The 12,953-nt window shown below is 60.8% G+C and overlaps 4 protein-coding genes across 4 annotated transcripts; 2 read left to right on the top strand and 2 right to left on the bottom strand.

Moving 5' to 3' along the window:
- Positions 1-2,178: 2,178 nt before the first annotated feature.
- Positions 2,179-3,384, top strand: N657DRAFT_538076 (uncharacterized protein; the record flags this gene model as incomplete). Its single annotated transcript, XM_062787795.1, has 3 exons — positions 2,179-2,545; positions 2,612-3,116; positions 3,228-3,384. Coding segments are annotated over 3 exons (1,029 nt in total), but the record flags the coding sequence as incomplete, so codon positions are not given.
- Positions 3,385-4,059: 675 nt separating this feature from the next.
- On the bottom strand, positions 4,060-5,085 carry N657DRAFT_568401 (uncharacterized protein; the record flags this gene model as incomplete). The annotated part of the gene is made up of 4 exons (XM_062788586.1): positions 4,060-4,438; positions 4,510-4,607; positions 4,670-4,798; positions 4,888-5,085. 4 exons carry the CDS (start codon positions 5,083-5,085, stop codon positions 4,060-4,062), a joined length of 804 nt encoding a protein of 267 aa, XP_062649456.1.
- Positions 5,086-6,317: 1,232 nt separating this feature from the next.
- Positions 6,318-7,637, top strand: N657DRAFT_642425 (NAD(P)-binding protein). Its single transcript, XM_062792345.1, has 2 exons — positions 6,318-7,337; positions 7,400-7,637. Exons 1-2 carry the CDS (start codon positions 6,638-6,640, stop codon positions 7,597-7,599), a joined length of 900 nt encoding a protein of 299 aa, XP_062649455.1. The 5' UTR covers positions 6,318-6,637; the 3' UTR covers positions 7,600-7,637.
- N657DRAFT_669918 (glycoside hydrolase family 55 protein) lies at positions 7,290-12,894 on the bottom strand (the record flags this gene model as incomplete). The annotated part of the gene is made up of 8 exons (XM_062795509.1): positions 7,290-8,216; positions 8,250-8,577; positions 8,817-9,026; positions 9,108-9,349; positions 9,395-11,675; positions 11,723-12,207; positions 12,301-12,686; positions 12,744-12,894. 8 exons carry the CDS (start codon positions 12,892-12,894, stop codon positions 7,761-7,763), a joined length of 4,539 nt encoding a protein of 1,512 aa, XP_062649454.1. The 3' UTR covers positions 7,290-7,760.
- Positions 12,895-12,953: the final 59 nt, after the last annotated feature.

Below are 12,953 nucleotides of genomic sequence, written 5' to 3'. Positions count from 1 at the left end.
TGGTCCTGCGTCGCTTGCTTTGCCGCTCATTTGCCGCACGAAGCTCCTTGTTCTCTGCTCGGAGCAACACCATCTCATGCGCCAGTTTCGAGATGCTCTTTGCCTGCAAGTCGATAATGTCGAAAATGTGGGTGGGAGAGCTGCCTTGATGGTTTTCGATCTTCCGTTTGAGAGTGCTGGAGCTCCGGGTCGCATCGTACGCAGTGGACGGGGTCTTTGGGACCCAAGACGAGGCTGTTCCAGGACGCGAGCTCGGAGGAGACGGGGTGATTGGCTTAGGGTCGAGGCGAGAGATCACCGATTCGGGGTCGAAAGGGACAAGGCCAGTTGCTCTAAAGCCTGCTCGTACGTTGCTCGCTGTGATAGACGCGTGGAATGCCTCTACAAACGCGTCGAAGAAGTCCTCCTTGGTGATGTGGGTGATTTGCATTCGCATCATCTGCTCGATTTGCTTGCCGTACGAACGCTTGAGTGGGCTGAAACACCCAACATCGAGAGGTTGGAGGAAGTGAGATGAATGGGAAGGCAGGCAGAGCGGAACAATGTTGTTGGCCTTGCAGTAATCTTCGAAGTCGATCGAGTGGTGGCTTTCGTGACCGTCGAGGATGAGCAGTCGATAGACTCCCTTCGTACGATGTTTGGTAGATTGGTCGAAATGTTTTAACCAATCAAGACCAATCTCATTTGTTGTCCAGCCATTTTCGCTTGTATGGACTCTCCATTCGGGCTGGAATCGGCTGTTCTGGTACCAGGGGAGAAGGTGGTTTTTTCCCTTGACTACGAAGTACGGCGGCACGATCCAGCCATCCGCACACACAGCCTGGATCACAGTAACCCATTCCCGATTGCCAGGCTGCTTCGTACGAGGCCGGCCACGGCGTTCGGAGCTTGTCACGACCTTTGCGCTCGAGAGTATGCCCATCAGAGACCCAGTCTCGTCGAAGTTGTAGATGTCCTCCTCTTGGATCCCGTATTTGTCCATCATGTTCCGTACGACCCGAAACCACGCCTTCACCACGTCAGTGTCTTTGCATTGGGCCCTCTGGTAATCGACTCGGCGTCGGAAACGCGTCGTAAGCTCGGGATGTCGTTTAACAAACCCGTTCGCCCATCGAATTCCAACCTCTGACGCGTCGCGATCCGTACGAAGGCGATTAGCCATTTCTCGAATGTCGGAGAGCCGGGGCTGGAATCCTCGCGCATCAAGGTCGAGTACCCTCTCAAGAAGACTTTTTCTTCCAAGTCGGTCAATTTCCGAAGGTTGGCAGGTAATTCGCGTCGTGGTTGCTTTCCGGCGCGTCGGTGACGGAGCGAGGTTTCGGGGATCTCGTAGATTGTAGCAGCTTTTCGTACGGAAAGATTAGGGTCTTTTTAAAGAGCTTCGAGCGCAAGGATCATACGACTTTCTTTTGGAAGAGATTCCATGTTGTGTTGTGGAAGAAATTTCGTGATGAAGTTAGGTGGTTGTTGGAGGAAGAAAGTGCGCCACTCGTTATGCTGCGCCACTCGTTATGCAAGTACGTTAATCATGTTCAAATTGAAGATACGTGGGTATTACGTGGAGTCGCCTCCAAGAACACACTTCGTTGCCAGTTGAGGGGGAAGGGAAGGGGTTGGTGAGTTCAGATTCATGGATGTAACCGTGCCTTTAGTCGCATCGAAGCAATGTCCTCACAAGTCACTCATGTCTCTCTCCCTCTCCCTGTGCCGCACCGGGCATGTAGGTTGGTGGTGCCGGGACGGCTCCAGACTGCGCTCCTCGACCTGGCGGGCTCATCCGTTCCGGTCGCCGTCCTAGATGAGTATTGATGGCTCTCCCTGTTTGAGGGGTCGACTACCTTATGTGGTGTGTCATGTTCTTACCTCGCCTCACATAAGACAGTCATGTCACTTCCCAGCCATGTTCGCCCAGCTAAAAGTAGAGCTAATCACTGAGTTGCGCTGCGCTATCCGCACTTCTTTCAACTTCGACTCGTACATGTACATGTAACCGTCGCCAAACCGCTGAAGCACTGACTCCGGGACAACATCCTGGCCTTGTGCCATGTCAGCTCCGCAGCAGTCCCCGGCCGAGCTGGCCGCGCTCCTCAAGGCCTTCCCGGCGTGCGGAGTAAGTCCCGTCCTTCCTCGCCTACGCCCGGCGGCGACTCGACATCGCGCCCGTTGTGCTGACCATGCCCTGCCTCGCAGCTGAAATGCCTCGTCGAAGCCGTCACGACCCAGTCCAACTGCTCCAGCGCCGACCCTGCCTGTGCCTGCGCCAGCCAGCCCGTCCAGGCTCGCGCGAGCGCCTGCGTCCATGATGCATGCACCATCCCGGAGGCGCTCAGGACCCTGAAGCTGACCAACTCGCTGTGCGGTGTCACTTCGGAGCAGCAGCGGTCCCACACCATCATTGTCTACGTCTTCATCGTCATCACCGCCCTCCTGGTTATCCTGCGCTTCGCCGCCAGGCTGAGAACCCGCAACCCGCTGTGGTGGGACGACTATTTCGCGCTGGGTGCGTTTTTTATCGCCGGTGCTTTCACGGCGGTGTGCGGCGCGTGTATGTGAACTTTCCTCTCTATGCTCCAGGGTCAGTAAGTCGAAAGGTTTGCTGACCGTGATTTAGTCGACCGCTTTGGGGTTGGGCTTGATCTGTGGGCGGTGCCGGAGGAGAACCTGGTGCCCATCTTCAAGGTAACGTGTCGTATAGTATTCGGCCTTTTCCTCCGCGTAGACACACCAATGCTAACCCGGCGCCGTGTCTCAGCTTTTCTGGTCGGCCCTCCTCTTCTACGCCGTATTGCGAACTCTGGTCCGCGTCTCCATCTGCATGTTCCTGAGGCGCGGCCGCACATCATGCTCGGCCTGGTGCTCAACGTGGTCCTCAGCGTCACCTTCACCTTCTGCATCATCTTCCAGTGCACCCCCGTCTCCAACTTCTGGACCGGCTGGGGCGGCCGGCTCGAGGGCGGCCACTGCATCGACCAGTGGGCCGTATTCGTCACCGCCGGCGTCCTCACCACCCTGCTCGACATCTACGCCATCGTACTGCCCCTCCGCTGGGTGCTGCCGCTGCAGCTCTCCCGCGCGAAGAAGGCGATGACCACCGCCATGCTTTCGCTCGGCGTCTTGTGAGTACTCTACCCATACCCATCTCACCATTGAACGGCTACCCTTCCCGGGCCCCCTCCACAACCCTTTCCCCGCGATAGGCAGGTAGCTAACAGCCTGCCCGCCTCCAGCGTCCTCATCACCAGCGTGATGCGCATCGCCGCGCTCTACCGCTTCACGCACGACGCCAACGCCACCCGCAACCTGCCCGACATGGTCATCTGGGGCGGCCTCGAGCTCGACGTGGCCATCATCTGCGCGTGCATACCCAGCCTCGCGCCGCTGCTGCGGCCGCTGGGCGCGCGCCTCAAGCTGTGGTCCACGTGGGTCACCACCACCGCCCGGAGCAAGAGCAAGAGCAAGATCAAGAGCGGCTCCTCTTCCTCCTCCTCCGCCCCCGTCGTCAGGCCGGGGAGGTCCTCGCCCGGGAAAGCTTCATCCTCATCACCATCAACATCATTATCATCATCACCATCATCCGGGCATGAGCGGCGATGAACTTTCGGACGTCAAGCAGCCTCAGGCCGTGTACGAGTTCGACAACAAGCGCTGGAACGACGGCGGCGCGGCCTCCGTGGCCAAGTCCGAGTACGGTCACGATCACGTGTCGGATATCCGCCTGCCCACCACCATCCAGCAGTACAACGGCACCTTGTCCGGGTCCGAGGACAGCCTGGGCATGCAGCAGGATGTGAAGCTGTATGACAGACAGCGGGGGTTTGTGCAGGGGCATGTGTGGGCTTGACAATAGTCGATCTGAGGTTGTGCAGTACGATTCGGGTTTGTGTAAGGTATTATTTAAGTAGTCAGTGGAAGGGTCAATCATTGGTGGCAATGAGGGTTGATCACGGAACACTCACAGATCGGTGGACGACAGTTACGGTGCCACAGTGCTTTGAAACTAGTATGGTTCCATTTCCAAACTGACAAGCCTGGTGTTCCTCCACTGTGAAGCACCTGAGGCTATCCAAGCATCGAAGCAGCAAGCATAACCAGCCCGCCAAACCCATCCATACCCGCAGACCACTCATCCCACCGGGCGGCGCTCCAAGCCGACGACCCGCCTGCGTCACCGGGGCGGGCCACCTCCATCGGGGCGTGGCAGTCGACGAGCAGGCCGTTCTGCAGCTTGACGAGCTCGCCGCTGGTCGCCAGTCCAAAGTCGACTTGAGCCTCGGCGTCCTTCTCGCTCTCTGCCCGCCAGCTGGCCTCGTCGGCGGCTTCCCAGAGCGGCCTCTTGGCCGGCAGCGGCGCCAGCAGCAGCTGCGACTCGTGCAGGGAGCACATGTTGGCCGGCTCGAAGAAGACGAGCAGGTTGAGGATCTGGTAGATCACGCACAGTCTGGGTGGGTGAGTCTAAGTCAGCATTGCGCATGAACCAGCTAATTAGTGCGGCGGGAGGAAATGTCAAACCTGCGCCTGGATTCCTCAAAGATCCAGTCTTTCCAGGTAAGCTCTCGTCCATTGCTGCTTGGTGTCATCTCTGGGGTGTTGAGATGGGAGGAGATTGCCTACGGGTTGCCATTAGTGACGCCCCTGTCATGGACAGACGCAAACGAGGGGCCGAGCTTACAGCGACGGCAGCGACCATGAGATAGTCAAAGTTATTGTGCTCAGTCTGGCCCTCGTCAAGCCTGAGGATGAGGTAGACGCAGAGCGCCTGGAGAGCAGCAAGCCACTTCCATCTGTTCCACGTGGAGTTCTATAGTAAAGACGCGTGTTAGCTCCGAGCCAATGTGCACTCAGCGCCCGAATTCAGGGCACTAAAGACCTGCGACATGGGTCTCATACCTCAGCGCAGAATCTCTCGCACTCCATGCGCACGTTCCTCCAGAACAGCTTCCGACTCCCCGCAACTCGGCTGTTGAGCATATGCATGAGACTGATGCAGTTGTGCAGCGGCTCCAGGTCGTCGTCGTTGTCGGCGATTGGAGAGAACAGCAGGCGCGGGTGAATGAAGGGTGGCAGGGTGGTGTGGCGCAGCATCATCACCGGGAAGGACCGGAGCGTGTGGAGGATGAAGCCGGCGGTCTTCTGCATCCCGGTTTCATGCCGCACTCGCTGGACGAGCGTGGGCCCGAGGACGCGCGACGGCTGCCTTGTTAAGGGCAGAGCGGAGGAGACGGGCATAGTTTGATGGAGGAGTTGCAACGTGTTATCCGTGGAAGACGTCGACGCCTGAAGCAGAGGAGGAGCCAGGGAGGCCAGGAAGGGCGCCATCGAGTCACTGGCCTGGGTGAACGCGAAGGCTGAGGAGAGCGAGTCGCTACCGACGTTCGGGAGGGGCGGGTTGAAGAAGTCGGCCTGGTCAATCACGGCATTATCCCAGCCGAAATAAATTTCTCCGAAATTCGCTGAAGCGACGGTCTCTTCAAACGGGATGCTCGAAGTATCCGAGACGAACGAAGACGCGGTGTCTTGCTGTTGCCGAGGTGTATCTAGGGTCAATTGATCCCCCGAAGCTCTGCCTCCCGCGCTGCGAGGCGCGGTAGCCGGATAGTGACATTCAATCGACCTGGCAACGCACCCGGAGCACGAGGGTCTCTTGCTGTCGCAACGGGCTTTGCGTCTGGCGCAAGCCGCACAGGACCAACGGCGGGTGGGGGTGTCGGCCTTCCGAGACCGACAGTAATAGCCATGCCTCTTGAGCGAGGCCTCTGATTAACGATAAATGGCAAGGTTAACCGAAAGCCATTGTAGCCTGGGGCTGAGGAGTGACGGGGCGGAGCAACTTGAACTCACGCTTGTCGAAGGGCTTGTTGCATCGCCCACACCGTAGGACCGGGTCTGCCATTCCAGATCGGTGTGACGAGGGCTGATGAACTTGTGACATTCGGTTCAGTGTGTAATATGCTCAAACTGTGCTATGCGTGCCCTTGAGCAGATGGCTGAGTGGCGCGCTCTCGCTCACTGAGGGCGTGTGGGAGAACCGAATGGAAGGTCGTGATCCTTGGCAAGCCCAGTTTGAGGTTTGAGGGAATGTTTCAGCGCATCCTGTAAACACAAGTTCCGGTTCGAAAGTTGGCCAAAGAAGGTCCGAAGCTGGCGAAGCTGGGAACGCCATGCGGACAAGGGTTAAGGTTGACTGTTACTCGACTCCGGAAGCGCACCCCAATTACTAATGACCTGCGACGTCAGAAGTCCGGAACAGGTAAGGTGCCATATCTGTCTCGGGCGGAACAAATTGTAGTCGGAACAAATTGTATTGGGAACAAATTGTAGTCGGAACACTTTGAATCGCCCACGCTACCATCGCATCGCCGTCTGACAAACTCGAACTCGACGGCCGCATGTTCGCATTGCAAACAAGTTCAAATGCAAGACGGAAACCATGGCCCCACAAGATGTACCGCTCCGTATAGTTAGGCCTTCGGGCTGCTATAAGACTGCTCGTCGACTCTTCGAACCATGACACTCTGGCTGTCCATCGCATATCAAATCAAACCACTCTAGACTCCTGACAAAGATCCAAAGTCATCTCTTATAACTCAATCCCGTCTCAATCTTTACGCAGCTCCGACCCTCAAAACTCTTCGTCACCATGGCTGCTCCTTTCCCCTCCCCAACCAAGACATATCACAACACCACCTACGATTCGCTCTCTCCCACGCGCCCTGAGCTGTCCGCCAAGGGCAAGACAGTCCTGATCACCGGCGGCGGCACCGGCATCGGCGCCGAGACAGCCCGCTACTTCGCGCTCGCCGGCGCGTCGCGCATCGCCCTGCTCGGCCGCCGGGAGAAGCCGCTCCTCGAGACCAAGGCCGCCATCCAGCACGAGGTCCCCGGCGTCGACATCTTCGTCGCCCCGACCGACGTGACCAAGAAAACCCAAGTCGACGCCGCCTTCGCCGGCTTCCTCCCCGACGGCGCCAAGCTCGACGTCGTGGTCAGCGGCGCGGCCGTCACGGGGCCTGTTGACCCGATCGACGTCGTCGACCCGGACCGGTTGCTCGACACGGTCGACCAGAACCTCCGCGGCGCGCTGTATGTCGCGCAGGCCTTCCTGCGCCACGCCGTCCCCAACGCCGTGGCCGTTAACATCTCGTCGTCGGCCGCACATCTGAGCTTCGGCGCCGGCTTCGCGGCCTACAGCACCGCCAAGATGGCTTGCGTGCGCCTCTGGGACTCCGTCGCCGCGGCGAAGCCGGAGTTGAGCGTCTTCCATATCCAGCCGGGCGTTGTGGACACGGATATGAATAGGGAGGTGGGCGGTGTCAAGGCTATTGGGCATGAAGATCATGGTGAGTGGCTGTGGTCGATCATCATATTCATAGGCAACCAGGCTGACTTTGAATCTCATTAGTGTCCCTGCCCGCAAGTTTCAACCTTTGGCTCGCGAGTCCAGAGAGTCGTTTCCTGAAGGGCAAGTTCCTGTGGGCCAACTGGGATGTGGAGGAGCTCAAGGCCCGCAGAGAGGAGCTGCAGTCGACGACCCAGCTGAACATTCAGCTGGGCGGGTGGCCGTTTGGCGATGCGAGCTTCAAGGCGCAGTGGAAGGACTAATTAGGCGCGGGCAGGCTTTCCTGGTCTTAGATTTTGCATGTTCTATCTACATAGAGAATAGATTTCTAGATGCGTATCCTTGCGATGCACAAACAAATCGAAGGCCCATGCCATACGAAATCTGGAACAGACAGGATTGAATCCGTCGAGACTCCCCACCGTTACCACGTTCTATTCGGGTCAAATATCCACCTCAGACAGTTGTTCCCGCCGTAGCCGCCCTGCTTGCCGTCCTCGCCGCCGCAGTTGCAGCTGTCGACGGGTGTTTTGAGGTACCGCAGACACTCGTCAAAGTTGTAAGTCCACGTGCACCCCTCCTTGACCTCAAACATCCAGTGGATTTCCTCGTTCCCGCTGAACGGCTCGGTGTCCTGGTCCAGGAAGGGCCCCACCAGCTCGCCGCCGTCGCGCTTTCGGCGCTGGATCCCGTTGCGGTACGCGATCTTGTCGCACGCGGACCTGCGCCCGTTCTGCAGCCGGATGTTGCTCATCTTCTGCCCGCTGTTGAAGCAGTGGATCTTGTTCGTGTTTGGGTCGGCGCGCTGCAGCGTCGGCGTCGTGGGTACCGCGCTTGTCGTGGTGGACGTCTCCGGACGCTCGTACAGCACCAGCTCGCCCTAGAAGGTGCCGTTGCCCGTGATCTGCGGCACGTCCCAGCCCCAGCCGAAGCCGTCGCCGATGGGCACCTGGCCGAGGCCTGGGCCGCCGTACCCCGGGCAGTCCGTCACGATGTCGAGGTCCCAGTAGCTGGGGTTCTGGGCGGCCTGCCGGCACAGCCACTCCTTGGCCTTCTCCTCGATCTCGGCGTTAGGGTCGTTGGCCGCGGCGCGCGCCACCAGCGCCTTGGCCGACCAGGCGCCCTTTTGCGGGGGCGCCGCGCCGGGTCCGATGGATGGCGGGGGCGTCGGGAAGGGCCCCGTCGGGCTGGCCGTCGAGTACTTGCCGTCCGGACCAGTATACACGACGACCGGCCAGTTGCTGGTCGTGGAGGGGACGGGCCAGACGGTGCCGAAGGCGGTGCGACGCTTCAGGCCCCCGCCGCCGGCAGCACCACCTTAGGCCAGCGTCATGATCTCGAAGCCCAGCTTGGACAGCGTCATGGGCGGCACCGTGATGGTGCTCGTCCAGGCGTCCTTGCTGACCGTCATGAGCGGGAAATTGACGACCGAGGTGGCTCCCGTGTAGGGGGCAGCTTGACCTTGCAGGGCGGCACGCACGAGAACTCGGGTTCGTCCATGTTCCAGATGTCCGGATGGACCCAGATGATGTCGTTGAACTGAGCGCCGTCGCTGGCAACGTCCAGGACCGAGATTTGGGACCAAAAGGGGTGCGCATCCACGTTGAGGTTGTCCTTGGCCAGGATGCCCTGACCCTCCATGACGGCCATGTATTTGGTGCCGATAGTGACGAGGTTCTGGATCCGCACGCTGGCGTGGTTGCCTTACAGCAGCACCATGGCCTTCTAGCATGCCTGCCCGTCGATGCAGTCCTGGGTGTAGGTCGAAAACCACGAGTAGAGGCCGGCGCTTGTGATGAGGACGTCCTGGCAGCCGCGCATGATCACGCCCCAGGACTCGTCGCAGCCGGTGAACTCGTTGTTATTGCCAGAGCCACAGTTGTAGCTGGAATCGCCTGGGAACTTGCCCACAGCGCTGGCGGACGGAGCGGGAGGCGGCGGGGTGGGCTGGTAGTAGGGCGACTCGGTCTGGATCATGGTGGTGAAGATGTTGGAGGCGTTGTGGAAGTTGTACTGGTAGTAGACAGCGTGCTCCGACGCCGTGGCATACAGTCAGACGGGCGCGGTGCTCTCGATCAAGAAGCCACGGGCCACATAGACTGAGTTCTGCACCATGGTGTTGTTGGCGTCCACAAGATCCGGATCGTCAATCATGTGGTCGGCCACCCACAGCCACATGTTCTCGAAATAGCCCGACGCGCCCGGCTTGAGATGCAGCATCAGGCTGCCGGCGTTGCAGCCCGGCGCAATGCCCGAGGTCAGGGCCGGACACTCGGCCGGCGTCAGAGCGGTGCCGGTAGCACCGCCAATCCGGACGTGGCAGTCCCAAAGGGCAGCTGAGCCCTTAGCATCGGCGGCCATATTCCACTCGAGAAGAACAGCACCAGCCGTCGGCCCTTTCGTCGTAAAGAACAGATCCTGCATCTCCACGTTGCCCACCTGGCCCGGGGTCGCGCCCACACGCACCATGACCTTCGGATTGTTCGCGTCGGAGAAGGCGGGTCCGAAGGCCACGAACTGTGACCCGGTTTCGCCGACGATCTTGGCGCCAGGCGGCACGACCACGGTGTCGGTCAGGATGTACGAGCCGGCGTCCACAAAGAGGATCTTGCCCTGGCTGGAGTAGAGCGCGTTTTGAACCGCAGCGGTGTCGTCCTTCACCCCGTCGCACACCGCGCCAAAGTCCTTGCTGTGGACAAAGTCGCCCACGGGGCGCTCTTCGTACTGCAGCTTGGGGCGCTCAAAGTAGTTGCCCGACGAGTCGACGAGCCCGCTCTCCCGGCGATACCGCCCCACCTTGCCGCCGGTCGAGAAAGAGCGTGCGCTGGCCGAGCCGGCGTACACGGGGCCTAGCACCCACTGGTCGATGAGCGACTGGCTGGCCCCCGAAAGGTGCGTCTTGCCGCTGCTGTCGGCCACGACGACCGGCACGGCCGAGAGGGCCACGTTCTCGAGCACCAGGCCCGTGGTGCGCGAGCCTACGGCAGCCGAGGGGGCGGACATGAGGACGGCGGTGCCGACATTGGTGAAGGAAGAATCCAAGATGGACGCCGAGCCGACGGAGCCGGACGGGTCCTTGGCCACGAAGCGGAAGCCGACCTTCACGTTGGCCACCGTGTCGGACTTCCACACCAAGCCCCAATCCCAGAACACATAGACGGCCGTGTCGCAGCCGTCGAAACGCAGGCGTTGCGCTGTAAACTGCTGGGCACCGCCGTAGAGCCCGACGTCGCCGCCGCTGAAAACCACGTCTGAGATCTGACCGCCGCTGCCGTTCTCGGCGTACATGCCCTTGGAGTCCGGCCCGGCGCGCAGCTCCACGTTCTGCAGGCTCGTCGCCTGCGCAACTTGGTAGTGCAAGCACGCCGTGGTCTCGCCGGCCGGGGCGTTGCGCACATCAATGATCACATTGCGGATTTGGCGGTAAAAGTTGGCCGTGTTGATGTACCACTGCTGGTCGCCTCCGTCAAGTCCGACCCCGCCGCCGGTGTACTCGTCCGCGGACAGCACGCCCAGACTAACAAAAGACGACGAAGCAATAATCACGGGCCGATTCAGAACGTCGCCGATCACCTGCGTGCCAAAAGGTAGGGGGATGGTGCTCGAGACGAAATAGGTGCCAGGGGGGAAGTACACAATGGCGTTCTTCGTCGTGGACCCGTTGCACTTCTCGCCGCACCGCCGGCCGTCATTCATGGCCTTTTTGATGGCGGCCGCGTCGTCGGTCACGCCTTTTCCGGTAGCGCCGTAATCGAGCACGTTGCGGAAGACCTTGTACGTCGGGTGGTTGCCCCAGGGGACGGTGCCTCTGCGCGCGATGGTCTCCATCCAGTACGTGCCTCGGACAGGGGCCCGGCGCTTGACGCCGCTCGAGCTCGAGTTGGACGGAACAGGATGGGTGGCTCCCGGGTTCACCCACTCGGGTGGTGCCACGGCCTCAGTCTCGGCCACGAGGGCCGCGGCCCAGGCGATCTCGTCTGTGATTTCGAGGAGCGGAGGAGGTGCCGCGTCGTCATCTCCTCGCTTGTTGTTGTTGCTGTTGGGCACCGCCGGAGCGCCGCCGATTACGGTGCCGGGCTTGAGACGGTACTGGTTGCGCGCCGGATTGGCCAGCCGCGCCTTGTTGCGCTCGGCCGAGGCAGCGATGGCATCGGCAACGATGCTCCGGGCCTTGGCGAGGTCGGCCGCGGACGCAGTCTTCAGCAGCGGCTTGCCATCCGTGGAGTTAGACGTGACTTGGCGTTTGGAAACGAGCTTGGAAGTTTTGGCTCTGGCAGAGTCAGAGTGCGGCGCCGTCACGCGGCTGCTGAGGTCGGCGGAAAACCCGGCAGCCCGCATCCTGATGCCCCCAGCCCGCCCAGCAGGTCCGGCTCAGCCACCACGGACTCATTTACGTGCGCGGGGATGTCGATGCGGCGGGCGTTGCTAGCCATCATGCGCTGGTACTTCTGCTCCGGGGTGAGCGTGCTGCGTCCGGGCCGCAACCGGGGCGTGCGTGCCGGTTCGTCCGGGTTGTTGGCTAGTGCTTCCTCCCTCTTGGCCTGGGGCACTTCGTTGAAATCCCTATCGACACCTAGGTCGTCATCCCACGTGAAGATGGTGGCCGCCGAGCCCGTCGGGCCGATGTTGAAGGCGGCAAAGCCGAAAAAGGCCACGTTTTGCTGCGGCTGGGTCGGGTTGTGCCACGGGAACTCGGCGTTGCGGCGCGAGATGAGGCCCAGCAGCTCCCGGCGCACCTCCCCGTGCGACAGGCCCTGCCATTTCTGCTCGGCCTTGACGGGGACGCCCCCGGTGTTGGAGTTGGGATCGATGCACGAGAGGCCGGCGCAAAAGGTGTTGGCCGGCGAGTTGCCGTTCCAGCCGTTGCCGCCCTCGACTCACGTGGCCGGCGGGAACTCATCGCACGAGTAGCGCATCTGCGAGTAGCGCGTGATCTGGTTCTGCGCGTTGCGCTCGTGCATGACCATGTTCTCGTTGGTGCCCGGCTCCAGCGCCGTCGTCCACCACGGCCCGTCGTGCCGCCACAGCGTCTGCTGGCCGGCCTCGGGGCAGGCGTACGAGTTCTTCCACCCGTTCGGGCACGACGCCTCGCGGCGGTAGAACTTGCGCGACTTGGCATCCCCCGACGGCACGTCGGCGCTGTCAAAGTCGTACGTGTACGTGCCCGGCTCGATCGTCGTTCCGGGATGCAGGGCCTGCCCCCGCGCCGTGGCCATGAAGTTGTTGACGTTCTGGCAGATGTTGGTCATGTAGTGGCAGTTGTAGTAGAGCGTGATTCTCTCCTTCTGAGTGTCAATGACGGGCCGATAGGGCGTCTGGCTGTCCTCCACCGGTCGGCTGCATTGGGTTGCTGGTCAGCACCGCATCTGGCCCCCCCCCTTTGTCGACGGGGAGAACCCGGACTCACTACTGGTAGCCATCGTAGTATGTGTTGTCGTCGGATCTCTTATGCGCAGTGGGACAAAGTTCTGGACGTATTGGGCCGCTGCCCCGAAGCTGGTGTCCAAGGCGAGCAGGGCCAGCAGCCACATGGCACGGTGCAGGAACAGCAACGCCATGGTCAAGGTGCCAGGCAGACTGTTGCTGAAAACGAGTGAAAGAAGGCACCGGCCGCGAT

The sequence above is a fragment of the Parathielavia appendiculata genome (genome assembly GCF_033297405.1).
Source record: "Parathielavia appendiculata strain CBS 731.68 unplaced genomic scaffold N657scaffold_3, whole genome shotgun sequence".
NCBI lineage: Eukaryota > Fungi > Ascomycota > Sordariomycetes > Sordariales > Chaetomiaceae > Parathielavia > Parathielavia appendiculata.
This window is presented reverse-complemented; position numbering and strand designations above follow the sequence as displayed.